Below are 20,833 nucleotides of genomic sequence, written 5' to 3' on the forward strand. Positions count from 1 at the left end.
TCTATTTGGTGAGTGTCTCTGCTTCCTGGTGTCCTGAGCTGCTTCCTCCACCCTGAGGTCCTGCTTCACCTCAAGCCCGAGGGTTGGAGCCCGCTCTTGGTGGGTGGTCCGGGCCTCTGAAACTCCGAGCCCTAAAGCAAACTTTTCCTTCTCTAACATTGTTCTTGTCAAGTCTTTGAGTCACAGCGGCAGATGAGTCGGGTCAAACACCCTCTCGGTGTGGTGTCTGTGACTCGCACAGGCAGACAGAAGTGGACAGACGAAACCGCTGAGGAATCTGGGTAAGGACTCCGCCTACTGCCTTGGCAGTTTTGCCACGCTTGGAACCGTATCAGAGTAAAGAGGTTAAAAAAAAACTCAGTGCAAGGTTGAATATTCAATGATCACTCAGTGCAATTTGCCATGCTAATAACCGTAAAAGAAAAACCAGCAGGACGTGGTGGCTGCGCCTGTTGTCCCCAAGACTCAGGAGGCTGAGGCAGGAGGATGGCAAGTTTGAGGCCAAACCGGGCAACTTAGTGAGGCCCTGTCTCAAATTTTAAAATATAACGGCTGGAGATGAGGCTCAGTGGGAAAGTGCCCTGGATTCATTTCCCATTATCCAAAAAAAAAAAAAAAAAAAAAAGAAGAAGAAGAAGGAAGGAAGGAAGGAAGGAAGGAAGGAAGGAAGGAAGGAAGGAAGGAAGAGAAAGACAGACACACAGACTGGATAAGTACATTCTCAGAAAACTAGTAACAGAAGGGAATTTTCTCCACCGGATAAAGGAGCCTGTAAACCGTGCGCTAACCCTGTTCTCGATGGCAGGAGACTGGATGCCTTCGCCCTAGCGGGGGAGTGAGCCAGAAATGTCCACTCCTGCCGCTTGCTTCCGTTTGACGTTGGCTGAGATTCTAGCAAGTAGCAGGCCTCTGCGTGGGAAGAAGCAGCCGCCCGGTTCACGGGTGGCGTGGCATTCATCAGAGAACCCACGGCATCTGCAAAAGTCACTGGAACTAAAACAGCTGAGGATTCAGGATCGACACAAGACGTGCGTCCTGTGTCTACGTCCTAGCATTATCACACAGACGGTCAGAAAGTGGTCAGAAGTCGATGTTAAAAAACGTGTAACTAGCTGGGCTCGGTGGCCACTCCTGTAATCCCAGTAACTTGGAGTGTGAGGCAGGAGGATCATGAGTTCAAGGTCGGTCTCAGCAAATTATCTAGGCTAATTTGGGTAACTCAGGGAGACCCTGTCTCTAGATAAAATACAAAAAACGGACTGGGGATGTGGCTCGGGGGTGAAGCGCCCCTGGGTTCAATCCCTGGTAACAAAAATATGTTTTAAAAACTGTAAGGAGAACCCCAACGAAAGATGTGCAACATCAGCATACTGCAGACTCCCCCGTGGAGACGTTAAAAACTGAATCAGTGGGGAGCGGGATCCGGTCCACAGGCGCAGACCCGGGGCCACGGGCTATCCGCTGCCCACCCGTCTCTCTTCAGCGCAATTCCAACAAAAGCACGCTTTTGCGGAAGTGGGCACGCTGCCGTGGAACGCGCGGGGACGCAAAATGGCCAGGATCCCGCTGGAGAATCACGTGGAGGACGGGGAGGGCAGCCAGACGAGCCACGGCGGGGCTGGCGCAGGACGCGCCCGCGGAGAGGCCACCTGAGGCACCTGGGGAACCCTCGGCCCCACACCGGGCCACGGGGTGACCGCCCTGAGTGGACCCCACCAGAGCAAGCTCCCTGGGCACATGGGCAGCAACGGAAGGGCAACTCCAAAAGGGCCACAGCGCCAGATCCTGGCGGGAGTGAGGTGGCAGCCGCTCCCGAGGACAGGTCAGCGCTGGTGACACAACCACAAGGACGCGCCCTGTGGCCAGCGACGCCCTCCTGGGTGTTTCCCTGAAAGTCGGCGTCCACACCACGGGCCCGCGGCTACCGCGTCACAGAGGCCCAAAGGTGGGGGACGACAGGACGTCTTCAGGGGCGAAGCACTGCGGTCCTCACGCCCTCAGCACCACGCAGAAACAACCCGCCATGTGCAGGAAGGACGCGGAGAACCTGGTGGGAGAGGCTGAGCGAGCGGAGGGGGCCGGGGGCGGTGACGGGGAGGGCCACGGGGACCAGGGAGTTTTAGGGCAGTGACATCCGTGGTGGAGATGCGTCCCCGCACCTCCGTCCAGCCCAAGGGATGGACGCCCTGGAGAAGCGGTGGGCTTCGCTGCCCTGGAGGGATTGCCGACCTCATGCGGTAAATGGTGCAGGTTTCCCCTGGGGACAAAAAACAGATTTGAACTAGGTAGAGGTGTGAGCACTTTAACATGGGGGCTCAAAATCAAAAAATACACGCACACGGGGGCACGGTGGCCACGCCTGTCGTCCCAGAGACTCGGGAGGCTGAGGCAGGAGGATCACAAGCTCAAGGCCAGCCTCAACAACTTAGCGAGGTCCTAAACAACTCTGACTCAAAATAAAAATTTTTCAGAAGGGGCTGGGGATGTGGCTCCGTGGTTGATCACTCAATCCCTGGACCCAAAACACAAAACCAAACAAACCATGGCAAAGATCTCCCCTCTGAGAAGAGAGCCGCGCCCTGCTGTCCCAACACTTCTGGGGGGGCTGGAGCAGGGCCCCCTCTCCAGATCTTCAACGGGAGGCAGAACACACTCGTCGCTGGCAGCCACGGCTGGGGGTCATCTCGGCTTCGGGGAGGGTGGGAAAGCGGCCACGTAGCCCTGCCTCAGAAGACCCCGCGCCACTCCCCGCACGTAGCAGGGTCGGCGTCACCGTGCAGACTGCCCACGACCCTGGCACGGCGGCGGGGACAGGCCTGCCTCTCCCCTCGCTGCACCCTGCCCTCAGCCTCCGCTGAAGCTCCCTGGGCTGCAGAGCTGGGCTCTGCCTCCTCTGTTGGGCAGCGGGAAGGGCCCACGGCACCCGGACCAGGGACGCTCAGAGGAGGACGTGCGCCAGTGTTGGTGGCACAGCGAACACTGCCTCACAGATGCCGCGAGTCCCGCGACCTGCGAAGGACGGCTCCTGGGCATCCGTGGCCGCCCAGCGATGGCGGCAGCTCTGGAACACATCCCCGTGTCTGCGCGCGGCTCAGAGGCGGCTCCCGCCCCTCAGGAGCAGGACCTAGCGGCTCCTTCCAGCCAGCAGATGTCCACGGCAGGGCTGCCCGTGGCCTGCAGGGTGCGTGGCCGGAGGCTCCCGGCCCACAGCGCCTGCCGCGAGGGTGCCCAGCTGCAGGAGCCACACCGTGAGGACCGCCCAGCGCAGTCCACGCACGGCCACGGCCAGTGACGTGGCACATTTCCTTCACCGTCCTCCCAAAACCCCGGCCTCATCCCGGAAGCCTGGCCCAGTTCCTCCTCCTCTAGCCGGGGGCCAGCAGGGCCCGAGCTCGCGGCCCCCTCCGACCAGCCCGGGTTCCGGGAAGGGCGTGTGCCCCTGCGTGCCCAGCCTCCCCGCTGCCTGGCATACAGCGGGCGCTGCCGTGCCCGGAACGTGGCCCGACAGGCCATTAGCAAAGGTGGGCGGCCCTTCGGGCTGCGGGGCTGCGGGATCTCGAGGTCCATGGGCCCCGGGGACGGGGACGGGAGCTGCGCTCAGGCTGTTTCTTAGAAACGAAGCCGTCGCGTTTCCCAGCGAACAGGCTGTTCCTGGAGAGGAGGCGACTAGTAAACAGCCCGGCCGCCGGGCGCCTGGTAACAGGATGCTCGCGGCCACAGCCTGGCGGGCAGGGCCCTCCGCTCCAGGCTGCCTGCCGAGGACCGTCCACGTCCTGCCCCACGCCTCCTTGATGCCAGGGACCAGGAAGTGGGGCCCTTCTTTGCAGGTAGAAGGCCGGTCTGGAGGTCAGGGTGGCCTCTTGCACCTGCAGACGCCCCAGGGGACGCTGGGGAAAGGGGTCTGCACGTGGCCTCTCCCCTCCCCGTGGCATCAGGTTGTGCAGCTTCCTCACGGGGCAGGTTCCCCGGGCAGGGCAGCTCCCCACCCAGATAGCAGGCGAGCTCTGGCAGCCGGGCTCCCCAGGCCACGCCGCCCAGCCACGCAGCCCGGCAGCCTGGCCACGACGCGATGCGGGTCAAATTCCCTCCTCCCTGCAGCTCCCGCCCCTCTGCCCGGCCACGTGGCCGCCCCTGCTGTGTTGGCCATGCCAGGCCCCCGCCCCAGGGCCTCTGGGCGGAGGGTGCAGTCTTTCCCGACCCCTCCCAGGCTGGGGTGTGGCTCAGGGTCAGCAGCTGCCTAGCCTGAGGCTGGGCTCCATCCAGCCCCAGGAGAGGGAGAGGGAGGAGGGAGAGGCACCTCCAGCAGGGAGCTCCCACACCCCTTTCCCGGCTCCACTTCTCCAGCTCCGGGCGCCCTGCGCCCCGCCCTGCACCTCGCTGCCCCACGGCCAGGTGCAGGGAGGCGCTGGCTTGGGATTCCCGTGGCCCTTGGAGCCCGTGTCCCCGTGCACGGCAGCGAGGTGTCTGCCCAGCACCCGCATCCTCCGCACACCGCGCCTCAAAACGACTCGGAGCCGGGGCCACAGAACGTCGCGGCAACACCCGGCATCGTCTCGCCCTGTTGCTGAGAGGACGGCCACGTGGGCCAGGCCGCCCGGTCCAGTGCCCACGACCCGCAGATGCTCCCTCCCTGGTTGCTGGCCCGGGCTGTCCGTTTTCGGGGACGGGGTCTTGACAGAGGCGATTGAGGCAGAACAGGCCACGTGGCCTCCATCCAGAGGACCGAAGTCCCTATCAGAAGAGCCAGGGCACCAGGGATGCGCATCACAGGAAAGGCCTCACGGATGAGGCGTGGGTGTGGGCGGTGGCTCCTCGACCAGGCGAGGACTGAGGCCCCGGGAAGCCAGCGGGGCCACCCATTGGTCCTCGGCTGCGGCCTCCAGCTCTGCGACCGCCCGTCCGCTGTGTGGTCCCCTGGCAGGCTGGACTCTCCGTGATTGACCCAGCTGGCCAGGGCCCGGGCTTCCCAGCCTCCTCACTGCAGCGAGAGTCCGGTGCTGGGCGCGGGGCCTGCCCGTTCCTTGCGCCTCTCCCAACCGAGGGCTGTGTATCTCCGCCGACTGCCCAGGGAGCCGTGAGCCTGCCCTGTCTTGGGCAGGGTCATGTTGGGGTCTGTGCTAATATTCTCTTTATTCTTTTGAATACTTAAAATACGTTTTCATTAAAACATCATAAAGACCTGGGAAGGATTTGGCACATCCCTCACCGTCCCTGCGGCCTCCCTGAGCCACATAGATGGTCCTGGCACGGCTCTGCGCCGGCTGCCCCTGTTTCATGACTCCCTGGGGTGCGCTGGGGTGGTGGGGGAGCCGAGCAAGGCGGGCGAGCTTGGCGGGTGGACTTTGGTGGCCAGGGAGCCACGGAAGCCGAGAGCCTGCAAAGGGAACAGTCGCCTGGTACCGCCCGAGGTCATAACCAAAGAGCAGCCCCCACCATGCGTCTGTGTGGCTGCCTCCCCGAGGCCGAAGAAGGGGGGCTGGCGAGACCCTGGGGTGTGGGCACTGGGCAGCCAGCACCACGGCTGTCAGAAAGTCTTCCCAGGAGCAGGACGCGGTGGCCAGGCCGGTCATCCCAGCGGCTCAGGAGGCTGAGGCAGGAGGGTTGCAAGTGCAAGGCCAGCCTCGGCAACTTAGCTTTACCCTGTCTCCAAACAAAACTAAAAAGGCCTGGGGTGTGGCTCAGTGGTCAAGCGCCCTGGGTTCGATCTCCAGTGACGAAAAGTAAATTAATAAATTAAATAAAATTAAATTAAATCAAATTAAAAGGAATAAAAAGCAAGGAGCCCTGGCAGCTCAGTGGGGGACCGTGCCCACCAGTGCAAGGCCCCGGGCACCACCCAGCACCGGGAAGGGCGGAGGGGGGTGAGCTTCCTGCTGGAACGAGTCTTTCCTTGAGCGCCTGCTCTGTGCTAGGCCAGCCCCGGGAGGGACACAGGCCCCCTCTGTCCTGCTAGAGCTCCACAGCGAGAAGGAGACCCAGGAAAAAACATCCTACGTGTCCATTATGTCACAGGTGTGGCTGGAAATGGATCTAGGCTGTGGGACAACGACCGAGAGGACGTGGGGCGGACGTGGGGCGGGAGTGGCTGAGGCAGAGTGGCCACTTCCCTGGGGTAAACGTTCCCACCAGGCAGGACTTGCCTGCCGCTGGAAGGGAGGCAGCACAGACCCCTCAGTCTGGGGTGGGCAGATACACCACGGGGGTCCCCTGAGATCAAAATGGAGCTGGAAGCCCCACCGCCTGTGTTGCCCAGTGCCCTTCTCGGGCTTCAATGTGTGGGATACGTGCTCCCCACTGAGGTTCAGTCGCCTACCGCGGGCTGAGCCTCGGGACCCTGCCTGCTGCCTGGGCCACGGGAGGGCAGAGGCACGTGGCGCCGGGCTGGGCATCCACCCTGATCACACAGTGCCAGAGCGGACTTGGCAGGCGGTGAGGGACTGTAGTGCCCTGTTCCCAGCAGGCCCATGCGATAGATATAACCAGCCTCAGGAACGCACTTAAGGGTGATTCGTAGTAAAAGAATTAGGCAGTGCGCGGGGCGGTGGCGCGCACCGTGATTACAGCAGCTGGGAGACTGAGGAAGGAGGATCGCAAGTTTGAGGCCAGCCTCAGCACCTAGCGCGAGACCCTGTCTCAAAACAAAATTTAAAAAGGGAACGGGGATGTGGTTCAGTGGTAAAGGGCCCCTGGGTTCAATCCCTGGTACCAAAAAGAAAAAAAGAAGAAAGAAAGTCGGTGATGTTTCGGTGTTCACCGCCTCTGTCGCAGGATCTCTCGGTGAAGATTGCACGGGGCTGGTAAAACCCCGACCCTGCGCAGTGGCGGAGTGGCTCCGGTGGCCGGCCCGCCAGCTCCCGCTGCTGGGGGAGAATCCGAGAGGGCGAGGCCGGGCCGCAGCCTTAGCACGCAGGCGCGCTCTGCGGCAGCGCTGCGCGGGGGGACGCGCCGCGGTCCCCAAACCTCGCTCGCTCCGCCCCTGCGGCTGTCACCTCCGCAGGGCGCTCGAGTCCAGGGCCAGCCGGCCATTTTCCAGACCTGTGCCCATCCCCGTGTCTGCCTCCTCGCTGACCGCGGGCCGGGAACCCAGCCCCGTCCCTCCTCCTCCCGGTCCCTGGGTGGCAGTCAGGCGCGCCTCCCACCCAGAGTCAGAAAAGCCAGCTGGCGAGGCTGAGCGCAGTCAGGGCCTCCGTGCCTGGACACCCGAGGCAAGACCAGCGAGGGGAACCGAGGGCCGGCCCGGACTCCAGCGCCTGGAGCGCCGGCCAGCGCTGCCCCGAGAGGCGAGGAGCCGCGGCGGCGCAGGGCCACGGGATGCCCCGGGACTCTGCTCTGGTCTAAAGGGCGAATTTTATGTAACATTGACCTAAATTAAAAATAATCATACGGACGACAGGAGCTGACTTCACCCTCACGGAAGAGACTGTCGTGAGGTTGCTGGTCCAACGCTCCCTGTGTCGGCATCCCTGCCGCCCATGAACCCTACCATGACATGGTCGATGGTGGCCATGGAGTGCCTGACGTGGCCATGGTGACTCTGCTGTCCCTAGTCGTGCACTGGCTCGGCCTCTGTGGCCACAGAACTTCTGCTCACTCCCACGTCCCTGCTTTGATACCCGGCTCGAACCCTGGGGTCTTGACGCCAGCCGCATCCCCAGCCCTTGGCTGTATTTCATTTAGAGACAGGGTCTCTCTGAGTTGCTTAGGGCCTCACTGTGTTGCTGAGGCTGGCTTTGCACTCGTGATCCTCCTGCCTCAGCCTCCCAAACTGCTGTCACCGCACCAGCTTCTGCTCACTTCTCAAAGGCTGGGCTCAGTCAGGTCACGTCTGGCTGCAGAGGGAAGCTGGGAACGGCCCTCTTTATTCTGAGCAGCCCCTGACGTGACCCAGCCCCTACCGGGAGGAAGGTGAGATCAGGTTGAGGGTGACGTGCAGCAGCGAATGTGTCCCCATCCTAACATAAAATCCTCCACCCACAACCCTGGGCTCCCCCACCCTTCCCCAGCCAAGGCCTCTACCAGCGAGGTTGCACCATCTGCCTCTCCTGGAGGCCCAGGCTCCTCCTTGTTCAGCAGGCAGCAGCTCTCCTGGCCTGGGGAGCGAGCCCCGGGGTTTTCCGTCTCCTTCCTCCATGTAGGATGACCGGGGCCACATGGCATCCCCGTGTCCAGCCGTTTCTGAGCCTCCCAAGCAATCTCCTCCAGGTGTCCAGCACACATCCGCACCCTTGTCCTCGGGCCAAAGCCCTGTAGCCAGAGATAGGGACACGATTTCTGGTTAAGCATGGAGATGGGGAAGATGACTTTATTGCCACAGCAATCGTTCTTCTTCCTGGGGGCTGCCTGCGTACAGTCACGCGTAAGGGATGGGGTGTTCCCCGAACTTCATCACCATGTGAAATCAGGTGTCACGCAGGGCAACACAGCTAGACAGACCACAACCCGTGAGCCACATGGTGCGTGTGTGTGCACCTGTAGTGAGGGACATAGTCACGACGGTGGTGGTGATGATGAGGTAGCAGTGGTCATGCTCACGATGGTGGTGACGGCACCCAGGGTCACGATGTGAAGATGATACTGGTGATGACGGTGGTGATGATGATCACAACAGCACTCAGGGTCATGGAGGTGGTTTTGAGGTGACAGTGGTAATGGTGATAGTGAAAATGATGGTGATGATGGAGCTGATCATCATGGTGATGGCGATGGCGATGGTGGTGATGGTGGTGATGGTGGTGATGGTGGTGGTGATGGTGGTGATGATGGTGGTGGTGATGATGGTGGTGGTGGTGGTGATGATGGTGGTGGTGGTGATGGTGGTGGTGATGGTGGTGATGGTGGTGATGGTGGTGATGGTGATGGTGATGGTGATGATGGTGGTGGTGGTGATGGTGATGGTGATGGTGGTGATGGTGGTGATGGTGGTGGTGGTGATGGTGGTGGTGGTGGTGATGGTGGTGATGGTGATGGTGGTGGTGGTGGTGATGGTGGTGGTGATGGTGATGGTGGTGGTGATGGTGGTGATGGTGGTGATGGTGGTGGTGATGGTGGTGATGGTGATGGTGGTGGTGGTGGTGATGGTGGTGGTGATGGTGGTGGTGGTGGTGATGGTGATGGTGGTGGTGATGGTGGTGGTGGTGGTGATGGTGGTGGTGATGGTGATGGTGGTGGTGGTGGTGGTGGTGGTGGTGGTGGTGGTGATGGTGGTGGTGGTGATGGTGGTGGTGGTGGTGGTGGTGGTGGTGGTGGTGGTGGTGGTGATGCGGGTAGTGATGGTTTCCTTGATGATGTTGTGTTGGTGGTGCAGGCGGCTCTTCCGTATGGAGCTGTGAAGGCCTAGAGCAGAACGATCTCCCTCCACACCCCTTTGTTGCGGCCTCCCTCCCAACATGACCATTTGGAGACAGGACCTTTGGGACGTGACTGAGTGAGAATGAGGACATAGGTAGAAACTTAACCCGACGTAACTGAATCTTTGTCAGAGGAACGACCCCTGGACAGGGGTGCCCGTGTGGCAGGTTGGGTGGCCACATGCCAGCCAAGGAGAGGGCTCAGGAGAAACCAAACCCGCCCTCACTGAGCCAGAACCCAGCCCTCGTATTTTTAGCTCTGAGAGAGGGTCTCACTAAGTCACCAAGGCTGGTCTTGAATTTGCAATTCTCCTGCCTCCGCCTCCAGGGTGGTATCGTTAGTGAATTAATTTTTAAAATAAATCCTGTAATTACCTTGTTGAGACAACCATTGTACTGAAGGGTGCTGCGGTCTGTGGAGGGACATTTAAACCATGGTTAAGTGTTCTGTGTTAGAAGTTTAAGAGTCCCGATTTCACTGTAGAAATTCTGAATTTTTCAGCTCCACAAAAACAACTTTGTTTTTATGCTTTTTCTGTTAAAAAAAAAAAAAAAACTCCAATAGCCTCAGATGTATTTGTAATTTAAGTGGTTAAAGCTGTTAATTACGAAGATTTATAATATGCCACGAAATCGTACCTGGAAGCATTTCCTCACGTTGTCACACGCGGGAACACGAACAAAAAGCAGGAGGGACCTGGGCTTTTCCAACCGGAGAGGCCTTGGCCCAACGCTTGAGGGACTCCCTGGACCGACGTCCGCAGGATCTCACACCGTGAGAACAGGACATTACCCACGAGGAATGAAAGTGCAGTTTTACGGAATGCAAAGGTTGGTGGTGGCTTCATTTTTAATCACTGAAAACTGGAAACAACCGCTGGCAATGCCCGGGGGTGAGCCACCAGCTGAAGCCCGCAAGAGGCTCAAATGCAAAAGCCTCGCTAGAGGCAGACCCCTCCGGCCCAAGCCGCACGCTTTTATATTTACATTATCCAAGAGGCAGAACTACAGGGTCAGAACACATCAGCAGTGGCTAATGGTAGAGGGGAGGGTTGACCAAAAAGGGCTCTAAGAACTTTCTGGATTGTTGTGGTGTTGAATGAAAGAGTGAATGAATGAATGAATGAATGCATGAATGAATGAATGAATGAATGAGAAGTACGCGAGTGATAAAGATTAACCCTTATCGCCACCCGTCCTCCCAGCTCCGCCAGGGTCCGCGCCCTACTGACTTTTCAGCCTCTCCCGCGCGCCCTCTGTCGGTTAGCCGCTCCGCCACATCAAGACCAAATCAGACCCGCCTGACCGGCTTAGCCTTCTGGGAAATGTAGTCCTTTGAGGCCCTAGTCTGTTTGCCCTTCCGGTCGACCTGGGCAAAGTGATAGCAACAGGAAAAACGTCACTAAGTTTGCCCCGAGTCGCACAAGCTAGAGCGTGTGGCATGGCATGCCGGGAGTCGTGGTCCTTTGATTGGCTTTTTGCGCTGCTATCAGCTGTGATTAGAACGGCAATTCCCATCATGCACCGGTGCTCACAGGGTTCAGCGACTGACCCGCGGCCTTCTGGGAAGTGTAGTCCTGAGCCTTCAACGTCCCTCCGAGTCTTACAGCGCTGTCCTGCGCAGAGAACTCCATCTCCCGGCATGCCCCCAAAGGCCGAAGGCCCCAGGTCGCGCAGCCATTTTGTTCCGCCCGCCGAGCCCCTGAGATGGCGGCCGGGGAGACGGTGAAGGTTGCCGCCTGCCCATCGGGGCTGTAGCCGCCGTCTCCCTGCCCCCCCGCGGCCGGCCCATGGGCTGACGGAGGCCGAGAGCATGGACCTCCACACCGCCGTGTACAATGCCGCCCACGACGGCAAGCTGCAGCTGCTGCAGAAGCTGCTCGGCGGCCGGAGCCGGGAGGAGCTGGACGAGCTGATGGGCGAGGTGGCGTGCGGGGGGACGCCGCTGCTCATCGCCGCCCGCTACGGCCACCTGGACGTGGTGGAGTACCTGGTGGACCGCTGCGGCGCCAGCGTGGAGGCCGGCGGCTCGGTGCACTTCGACGGCGAGACCATCGAGGGCGCGCCGCCGCTGTGGGCCGCCTCGGCCGCCGGGCACCTGGACGTGGTGCGCAGCCTGCTGCGCCGCGGCGCCTCGGTGAACCGCACCACGCGCACCAACTCCACGCCGCTGCGCGCCGCCTGCTTCGACGGCCACCTGGAGGTGGTGCGCTACCTGGTGGGCGAGCACCAGGCCGACCTGGAGGTCGCCAACCGGCACGGGCACACGTGCCTCATGATCTCCTGCTACAAGGGCCACCGCGAGATCGCGCGCTACCTGCTGGAGCAGGGCGCCCAGGTGAACCGGCGCAGCGCCAAGGGCAACACGGCGCTGCACGACTGCGCCGAGTCCGGCAGCCTGGAGATCCTGCAGCTGCTGCTGGGCTGCAACGCGCGCATGGAGCGCGACGGCTACGGCATGACTCCGCTGCTGGCGGCCAGCGTGACCGGCCACACCAACATCGTGGAGTACCTCATCCAAGAGCAGCCGGGCCAGCCGCAGGCGGCCGGGGCAGGGCCGGCCCCGGAAGGCTCCGCCCCGGAGGAGCCCCTCAACTCGTACGAGAGCTGCTGCCCCACCAGCCGGGAAGCCGCCGTGGAGGCCCTGGAGCTGCTGGGAGCCACGTATGTGGATAAGAAGCGAGATCTGCTGGGGGCCCTGAAGCACTGGAGACGCGCCATGGAGCTGCGGCACCAGGGGGGCGAGTATTTGCCCAAACCCGAGCCCCAGCAGCCGGTCTTGGCCTACGACTATTCCAGGGAGGTGAACACCGCCCAGGAATTGGAAGCGCTGATCACGGACCCGGATGAGATGCGCATGCAGGCGCTGCTGATCCGGGAGCGCATCCTGGGCCCCTCGCACCCAGACACGTCCTACTACATCCGGTACCGGGGCGCGGTCTACGCCGACTCCGGCAATTTCGAGCGCTGCATCCGCCTGTGGAAGTACGCCCTGGACATGCAGCAGAGCAGCCTGGAGCCCCTGAGCCCCATGACGGCCAGCAGCTTCCTCTCCTTCGCCGAACTCTTCTCCTACGTGCTGCAGGACCGGGCCGCCAAGGGCAGCCTGGGCACGCAGATCGGCTTCACGGACCTCATGGGGGTGCTCAGCAAGGGCGTGCGGGAAGTGGAACGGGCCCTGCAGCAGCCCAGGGAGCCCGGGGACTCTGCGCAGTTCACCAAGGCGCTGGCCATCATCCTGCACCTGCTGTACCTGCTGGGGAAGGTGGAGACCAGCCCCAGCCAGGAGCACCTGAAGCACCAGACGGTCTACCGCCTGCTCAGGTGCGCCCCCCGCGGCAGGAACGGCTTCACGCCCCTGCACATGGCGGCCGACAAGGACACCACCAACGTGGGCCGCTACCGCGTGGGCACCTTCCCGTCCCTGCACGTGGTCCAGGTGCTGCTGGACTGCGGGGCTGACCCGGACAGCAGGGACTTTGACAACAACACCCCGCTGCACATCGCGGCCCAGAACAACTGCCCTGCCATCATGAACGCCCTGGTGGAAGCCGGGGCCCACGTGGACGCCACCAACGCCTTCAAGAAAACCGCCTGCGAGATGCTGGACGAGGAGCTGCTGGCCAAGAGCACCATGCAGCCCTTCAACTACGTGACCCTGCAGTGCCTGGCCGCCCGCGCCCTGGACAAGAACAAGGTCCCCTACAAGGGCTTCATCCCGGAGGAGCTGGAGGCCTTCATCCAGCTGCACTGAGCCTGGGCCCCTCCCCAGACGCCAGCCCGGCCTCCTGCCCCTGCCTGGTATCAGGGAGGAGCGGCGCGGCTGGGCACGGGCGGCCTGTGGGTCGTGCGCACCTCTGGCAGCCGAGGTGCTGGTGCCCAGCTGTCCAGTGTTAGGAGCCAGGAGGGGCCGGTGGACAAGGGGCCGCCAGCGCCCGGCTTGGTGGGTCTCCTGCTTAGGTAGCGGGTGGGATTCAGGCCTGTGCGCAGGTTCTGAGGTTTTGCTGCAGTGTTTTTAGGCTTTTTGTTTGTGGACCCTGCAAGCCACCTCCAGGCGGTGAGGGGTGTGGTGCCTGTCGCTGCCCATCCCGGCAAAGGAGGCCGCAGGCCCGCGTTGGTCCCCAGGATGCAGGTGGCCCTGGGTTTGTGGGGTTCCCTCCTGCCTTTTAGAACAGTGTTGCCCCGAGGGTCAGGGCAAGCACCCAAGAGGCCGCCACAGAGCGTGGCAGCCGAGTGCCTCCCAGGACGGCCCCGGTGGGCCTGGCTGGCACTGTGCAGATTAAAGAGACAGGCCACTTGGCCCGGAGATGCCCCTGTAGCCTCCCGAGTCTGCCCCAGGGCCCTAGTCCAGCCTCCCTGAGAAAGGCCCCGCTATGCGGCGACACAGGTCGGCCGATCGGGGCCCAGCTCTTGCCCAGCCCCTGTAGGCCCGGTCCCGCCAGCACCATGAAAGCAGACAGGGCCAGGGCCAGTCTGTAGAGGGCATGGCCTCCCGTGCTCAGGTGACACTACGGCCCCCGCAGGAGCAGAGCCCAGGTCCGTGGGCAGAAGGGCACCGGCCACCCCTGCGAGCAGTGTCCCCTGCTCGGGCTCCCACTGGGCGCCTGGCCCTGGAGGAGGCCCTCCGGCTTGCAGTGGTAGGTAGGAAGTGTATGTATTTGCAAGGCGAGCTTTTGATTCAACTCAGGAGGAAGCGCAGTGCCCGGCCCTCCCGGCGGCGAGGGGCCGCCGTCTGGTGGGTCTCGCGCCACAGCTGAGGCATTAAAGAGCAGGTGTCTGAACAGCCTCCAGCCTCCTTGCCTGGCGGGTGGGGCGGGCATGGCGGGCGCTTGCTTAGTGTGCTGAGCGCGAGGCCCTGGTTCCACCTCAGCCCTGCAGAGCATCCACCAAGTCCAGAGGCTGCTCTGGGGGGACCCCAGCACGGAGAGGGGCTGGCTCCTCCCACGGCCCCCCAAGGGCTGGGGGGTGTTGCTCACCGCCTCTGCGGCGCCCAGGAGCCTCCCCTGAACGAGCCGTCCTCAGGGCCGCGCGCCTCCTCCTGCCTGGTGCTGCCGCCTGGTCCCCAGGAGCCTGTGCCCACCCTCCACCTGCACTGGGGTGGGGTCGCAGCTAGTCAGGCCAGCCCTCCCCAAGTCTGCCCCACGGCAGGATGTGGAGGCCACGCTGCGAGGGTCTGTGGGGGGAGGCCCCTCGCTCTCCCGCTCCTGGTTTCTCTGGGGTGGACAGAGAAGCGCCTGCTCAGCTCTGCGTGACCGAGTTGATGCTGGACTTTATAAGTGCTCAAGCTGGACACAGCGGCCACACTGGCAACCAGCCGCTGGGAAGCGCAGGCAGGAGGGTGGCAAGTTCGAGGCCGACCTCCGGGGCTTCCTGGGACACTATCTCAGAGAACCCAAAGGCCGGGTGCAGCTGGGGACGCCGCGCCTGGGACGGAAGGTGGTCCCCCTGAGATGTGAGGTGGCCGCTGGCCACTGCGGGCAGGTCCTGCGGGGCGTGCTTAGAGTGGCCCTCTGGCCCGCACCCTCCGGGCAGGTGTTCTGCGCCACCGCGGCCCCGGCCTCTCCCTGCGGGGTCAGCACAGCCGGCACCTGGCGCAGGCTGGACCACAGGGAGCCGATGACAAGTGCGCCGTCAGACCTCGGACTCCGTCCTGACCTCAGCCCGGTTCTGGTGACCAGGCCACCCGGTTTCAGGCGCCAGCAGCCGGGCTCGCTGCCAGGTGCAGGAGGGCGGGGCCTGGAGCGGTGCCCTTGGTCACATGTCGTGTCTGAGCCAATAGCAGCCCAGCCTGGGGGCTCGGAACCCCTTAGGCCCGGTGGGGTCGGGGGTGCTGCGAGGCGGGGAGCAGCCCAGTGTCGGGCGGACGCGGGCCCAGGGGTCGGCGACGTGGGGCTGGGGCGGAGGGGCAGCCCTGCCCCATCCCGCCCTGCAGACGTCTGTGCAGAGCAGGGGTGCAGGGCGTGGGATCCCCTCCAAGCGGGAGGCCGGGGGAGATCCAGGACCCTAACCCAGGCATCGCCCCCACAGGCGCTACAGGTGTCCTGGCCCAGCAGGCCGCGCTGCCACCGTGGCCACAGAGTAGGGGTTGCGCCTGGGCCCCCAGTGGACACTTGGGACCCCCAGGGCCACCCCATCGCTGACCTCCTCCAGGAGGCCCTCGGGGGTCACTCGCCCAGCCTCGCGGGTAGTTCTCTTCACCCTGAACCCCTCTTGTCCAGTCTGACCCCCCAGCCCTTCCGCGCCCCTGACCCAGGGCACCTGCAGAGGGGTCTGGCCTTCGCCAGCTAGAGGGCAGACTTAGGATGCCCAGCGAGCCGTGGAAATGGAGGGACAATGGACGGGTGTGTGGCCAGTGGGCTGGCCAGGCCAGCACTGAGGCGCCTCTGGCGGGAGCTGGTGGGGGCCCGGGTCGTGGTGCCCGACTGCCTGGCCCAGGCCCTCGTTCACAGCCCTCTGGCCCTGGGGGAGGCCGGCGGTCCTGCCCTGCTTCTCCCTCCGCCAGGCCGACTGCTCGCACTCCAGCGTGGCTGGCCTGGGGCCCAGCACGGTCAGCCCCGGTGAGGGGGCGTCACGACCCACCCTGAAGATGAGCCCAGCCAGTGCCCCCTGGCCATGCTGGCCGCTTCAGCCGGACATGTCAGTGGCCTTGGGATTCGTGGCCCTGCACACAGTGTAGGACCCTCGGTGTTTTCAAAAGGTCGATGTTAGAACCTAAGGAAATAGCAGATGCCACGTAGAGCAAAGGAGGCCAGGGACTTGGAGGGCCTGGCGGGGCCCAGGGAGCCGGGCAGGTGCTCTTCCTGGGAGGACAGGCTCTCTGACTTGGAAACCGGACACCTGGCTGCCTCCCAGCGCTATAATAAGGCTGTGGCCGCAGAACAGTTTAAAAATAAGGTCCCGCCCGGGCACTTGGGGTCGGCCTGTGAGCCAGGCAGCCCCGGGGTCCCAGGGGAGGACTGCTGTGTGGCCTCCGCGGGCGTGTGCCTCTCTGAGCCACAGGCACGGGCACGCACAGGGCATGGGCCAGTGCAGCCTTGGCGGCCCTTGCCCTGCAGACTGGCCCTGCCACCCTTCAAGGTGACACCTGCCTCAGTGTCCCCCTGCAGTATGGGCACAGCACCGGTGGCCTCCCAGCAAGGACACACACTGGGCTGTTTGTTTCTGTCTGCACGGAGGCTGGGAGCCTGGCTGCGTCCCCGTCCCACTGCCACACGGCGCCATCTGGTGGCTCCGCCTGGGTCTCCAAGGGAACCTGTGTGTCCCTGTGTCCTCTCTTTCCAGGAGGGACAGTCCTGCCCAGGTCTACCACATGGCCATGCGCCTGCCCACCCCGGGTCACACCCAGGACCCTTCCTTCCACGCCCAAGGGCCTCAGGCAGGCTGCACCCGGCCACCCGCTGGGGACACCCCTCACGGGTCTGCCCCCCAGGCCCTGGGCCTGAACAGGCAGCAGCAGGGAGGGCCTCCAGCCTCCTGGGTACACAGCAGGTGCTCAGCACCAGAGAAAGTGAAGGGATGTGGGGAGGAAGGAGGGCGCCCTCTAGGGCTGGTGACTTGTGAAGACCCGCAGCAGGTTGGGTGTGGCCCAGTGGTTAGCGCTGCCTGAGCCCCGAGGCCCTGGCTCCATCCCCACACAGAACAAAGAGATCAAAAACGCACTGCGGCATCGGTCACCGGCGCCCGCTGTGTGTGGACACTGGGGTCCACCAGCCAAGGGGACAGAACCCTGCCCAGATGGGGGAGGCACAGGGTGGGCCCCAAATTGACATGCTGTGTTTGTCCAGAGCTGCCAGGTGTGGGAGTGGCGTAGGGCTGGGGGAGCCGCGGTGCCACCTCAGATGGACCTTCAGTGTGGCGTTCAGAAGCCCCGTCGAGAAGGTGGCACTGGAGCAAGGTCAGCAGGAGCCGGGGTGAGGTCTGGGCGAGCAGCTGTGCAAAGGCCCCGGGGCAGCATGAGCCTGGTGTGTGGGAGGCAGAGGGTGAGGAGCATGGACAAGTGGCCACTGGACTTGGCAGCACGAGGTCACTGACCCAAGAAGACGCTCCTGGAGGACTTCCTAAATTCCACTTGGGGAAAACCCTGCCGGAAAGCCCACCTGCTGCTGGGCCTGCCCCCGCGTCCAGAAAGCCCTGGGCAGCTGCAGACATGTGCTCCTCAGCCTCTGCTTGACTTTCAGTTCCCCAGGCGAGGCCCCTGGGCCAGCTGGAGGCTGGTCACAGCAACCTCTGGCTCCAGGGTCAGGGTGACCCCTGGTGCCGTCCCCATGAACGCTGGGCCTGGGAGGGGCCAGAATGGGGAGAACCCCCCAAACCTCACTTCAGCACAGAATATTTGTGAGGCCCTGACACTGTCCGGAGAGAGCCCCAGCAGGGACACAGCGGGGGCCGCCCTGGCACACTGACCTCAAGGAGCCACCTGTTTACTCGGGCTTCAGTTTCAGAGAAGGGCGGCCTTTTCCACTCAGTGTTCTTTCAGGCTGCACGACTCAAAGGGGACTCCCCCGGAAGGGCCCGTCCTGGGGCAGGCCCCACCTCGGCGCAGGAGCTGGGGCGTCCTGCGGCCCATCGCCCTCTGCTCTCCGCCAGCTTCCTTCTCAGCCGCTTTCCTCAGTCCCAGGACCATGAGCCAAGCCCCGTCACATCCCTGAGGACCGTGCCTGTCTCCTGCACACAGCACGTGCTCAAACAATGCTGGTGATACAAAAGGACAGATGAATCTACATCTCCCCACTTACTGTCCAGTGAACTCCACCAAGACGGGTCAGCTCAGCGTCCCCAGTGCCCAGAACCGACCTGCACACAGCAGGTGCTCAACAACGGTTCATCAAGTGAGTTCAATTACTGACCACTTACTGTGTGCCCAAGTTCTGAAAAAAACCTTCATGACAAAGACAGATCCCTAATCTGTGACTTGGGAGTCTGAGGCAGGAGGAGAGTTCAAGGCTAGCCTCAGCAACTTAGTGAGGCCCTAAGTAATTCAGCAGGGCCTGTCTCAAAATACAAATAAAAGGGGCTGGGATGTGGCTCAGGGGTTAAGCAGCCCTGGGTTCAATCCCTGGTACCAAAAAAATAATAAAATAAAGCTCCGTCCCCAGCCCTTGTAGGCAGCTTGGGTGTGTCAGAAATTTGCTCCAATCAACATGTTTTAACGAGAATCAACAAATAGTGAGGCAGACAGAGGAGGTTGGGTGTGGCCCAGTGGGGAGCACTGGCCCCTGGTCCAGGTATCCACTGCAGAGGCCGGAAGGACTGGAGTGCAGGGGATTCAAGCTGAACCGGCCAGTGACTGCAGCCTGCCCCAGTGGCGCTGGCCCTTGGGCAGTGCCTTCGGCTCTTTGGGCCTCCACCCCCACACAGTGCAGCCCCTCCAGGCAGCCCCTCCGGCCCTCCTGCGGGTCCTCCCTGCACACAGGCCAGAGTCGCGTGGGGCCAGGCAGGCGCAGGCCTTCCACTCCTGAGGTCACTGTCGCGTCCTGGCTGGGGAAGATGTCACCAGGAAGGGGCTGGAGCACAGCACCTGGAGCAAAGCAGGGTCGGGAGCCCAGCCATCCCAGCGCCAGGCCCCATGGGCTTCTGTGCACAGCCTGGCTGACCGGCGGCAGCGAAGCTGCCCAGGCGGGAACGGGAGAGGGGCCCCATTTCCTCTGCTTCCACCCGGGCCAGCCCCCTCACTGCCACCTGGGTCAGAGCAGTGGCCTCCTCCTGGTCCCCAGCTCCTGCCCTGGACGCCCCTAGTCTGTCCTCTGGGCAGCAGCCACCAGAGGGCGCCCATGAGCACCCGGCTCGGCCCCGCCCTCCTCCGTCTGCAGCCTTCCCGCCTCCCGCCTCCCGCCTCCCGCCTCCCTCCGGGCCAAAGCCCAAGCCCTCCCACCGCCTGCGAGGTCCTGCACGACTCTCGCTGGCCGCTCTCTCCCTCCGCGCCTTCAGCCTCCACCACGCCAGGCACGGTCCTGCCCCAGGGCCTTTACACGGCTGTGCCCTCTGCCTGGATCTCCGCTCCTGCCTCCCAGCTCTTGGCTTCAATGCCACCTCCTGGACCGCCTAAGGCCCTGCCTCTTGGACACCCTCTGTCACTCACACACTCCTTCCTCAAGTCCCTGCCAGGACCTGACATTCTGCTTCCTGATCTAGTGACTTCTTCATAGTTCCCTCTCCAGCTTCAAGCCAGGTCTGGACCCGTGCCGCTGCCTGCACCCAGGGACTGCACGGCTCCCGCCTCGAGGGTCAGAAGGAAAAGCGGTTGGCATGAGCCCCGCTGCCCCACTCCAGAATCAGATCTTGGAAGCTCTGCTCCCAGGATTTCACTTCAGGGCCACTGGGGAACCGGGCGGTGACGCAGCCTGAGTCAGCAACGAAAATAGCAAGTGCGGGTGACTGGTGGGTGGCTCAGGCCAGCCCACCTGGCGTGGCAGCAACCCTCGCTCCAGCCGGGCTGCTGGGAAGAGGGCCTCCTTCAGCCCCTGCCCTCGGGACCAGCCTCTGCCATGGCGGTGATCGCCCTGCTAATCTGGGTGATATGTGGGGCCAAAATTCACTCCCTTGGCCTATTTCCCCATTGGTAAAACGGGCCTTCGGAAGCGCCTCCTTTTGGGGTCACGTGGAGAACCCAAACATGTTAAAACCTCAGGAATGTCAGTGTGCCCCATGGCGGCCACACCTGTGATCCCAGTGGACTGGGAGTCCGAGGCAGGAGGATCACATTTTGAAATCAGCCCCAGCAATTTAGCGAGGCTCTAAGCAGCTTGACGAGTCCCTGACTCAAAAAGTCGGTTAAAGTGTGAAGTGTTCAACTGATAGTCACTCCTTTCTTATTCTCCAGTCACCTGGAGGGAAAACTAATCCCGTCCCTGCCAGGCGTTTAACGAGCGGTGAGAGGTGAAGTCAGCCTGGTGCCTGCGCGTTATCCTACACGCCCTTGAGTTAACAGCATCTCAAACCCACTTCTTTTTTTTCTTTTTTTTTTTTTGGCGCTGCTGGGGATTGAACCCAGGGCCCACGTGCTTGTGAGGCAAGCACTCTATCAACTGAGCTACATCCCCAGCCCTTAAACCCACTTAAGAGGAGAAAGCAGAGGATCAGAGAAGTTAAGGCATTTGCCTAAGGTCACACGATAGGCTCTGAGCCCAAACTTGGCAGTGGCGTCAAGGCAGGCCCAAAGAAAACAGGGCTGCAGACAAAACTACCAGATATTTGCAGTGTCTGGTACCAGGACTGACCCAGGGGTGCTTAACTCCCGAGCCACATTCCCAGCAGAGACAGGGTCTTGCTAAAGTTGCTGAGCGCCTCGCCAAGTTCCTGAGGCTGGCTTTGAACTCGCGATCTTCCTGCCTCAGTCTCCGGAGCCGCTGGGAGTACAGGTGCGCGCCACCACGTCTGACTCCCAGCACCTTTTGTCTGCACCTTCTCCAGTATTAGAACCAAGCCTTTCCGAAAGGCACGTGGTCGGCCCCAGGACTACATTTCCCAGTGGCCCTTGCAGCCGGAGC

The 20,833-nt window shown here is 62.6% G+C and overlaps 1 protein-coding gene and 1 long non-coding RNA gene across 2 annotated transcripts; both read left to right on the forward strand.

The window, feature by feature from the left end:
• Positions 1 to 11,022: 11,022 nt before the first annotated feature.
• Positions 11,023 to 13,179, forward strand: FEM1A (fem-1 homolog A). The gene has a single exon (XM_079114036.1). The coding sequence runs from the start codon at positions 11,161 to 11,163 to the stop codon at positions 13,099 to 13,101; it is 1,941 nt and encodes a 646-aa protein (XP_078970162.1). The 5' UTR covers positions 11,023 to 11,160; the 3' UTR covers positions 13,102 to 13,179.
• Positions 13,180 to 13,745: 566 nt separating this feature from the next.
• Positions 13,746 to 14,912, forward strand: LOC306647218. The gene is made up of 3 exons (XR_013760056.1): positions 13,746 to 13,822; positions 13,884 to 14,154; positions 14,185 to 14,912. It is a non-coding gene; the product is annotated as an uncharacterized lncRNA (long non-coding RNA).
• The last annotated feature ends 5,921 nt before the right edge of the window (positions 14,913 to 20,833 follow it).

This window comes from Sciurus vulgaris (assembly GCF_902686455.1).
Source record: "Sciurus vulgaris genome assembly, chromosome: 16".
NCBI classification, from domain to species: Eukaryota; Metazoa; Chordata; class Mammalia; order Rodentia; family Sciuridae; genus Sciurus; species Sciurus vulgaris.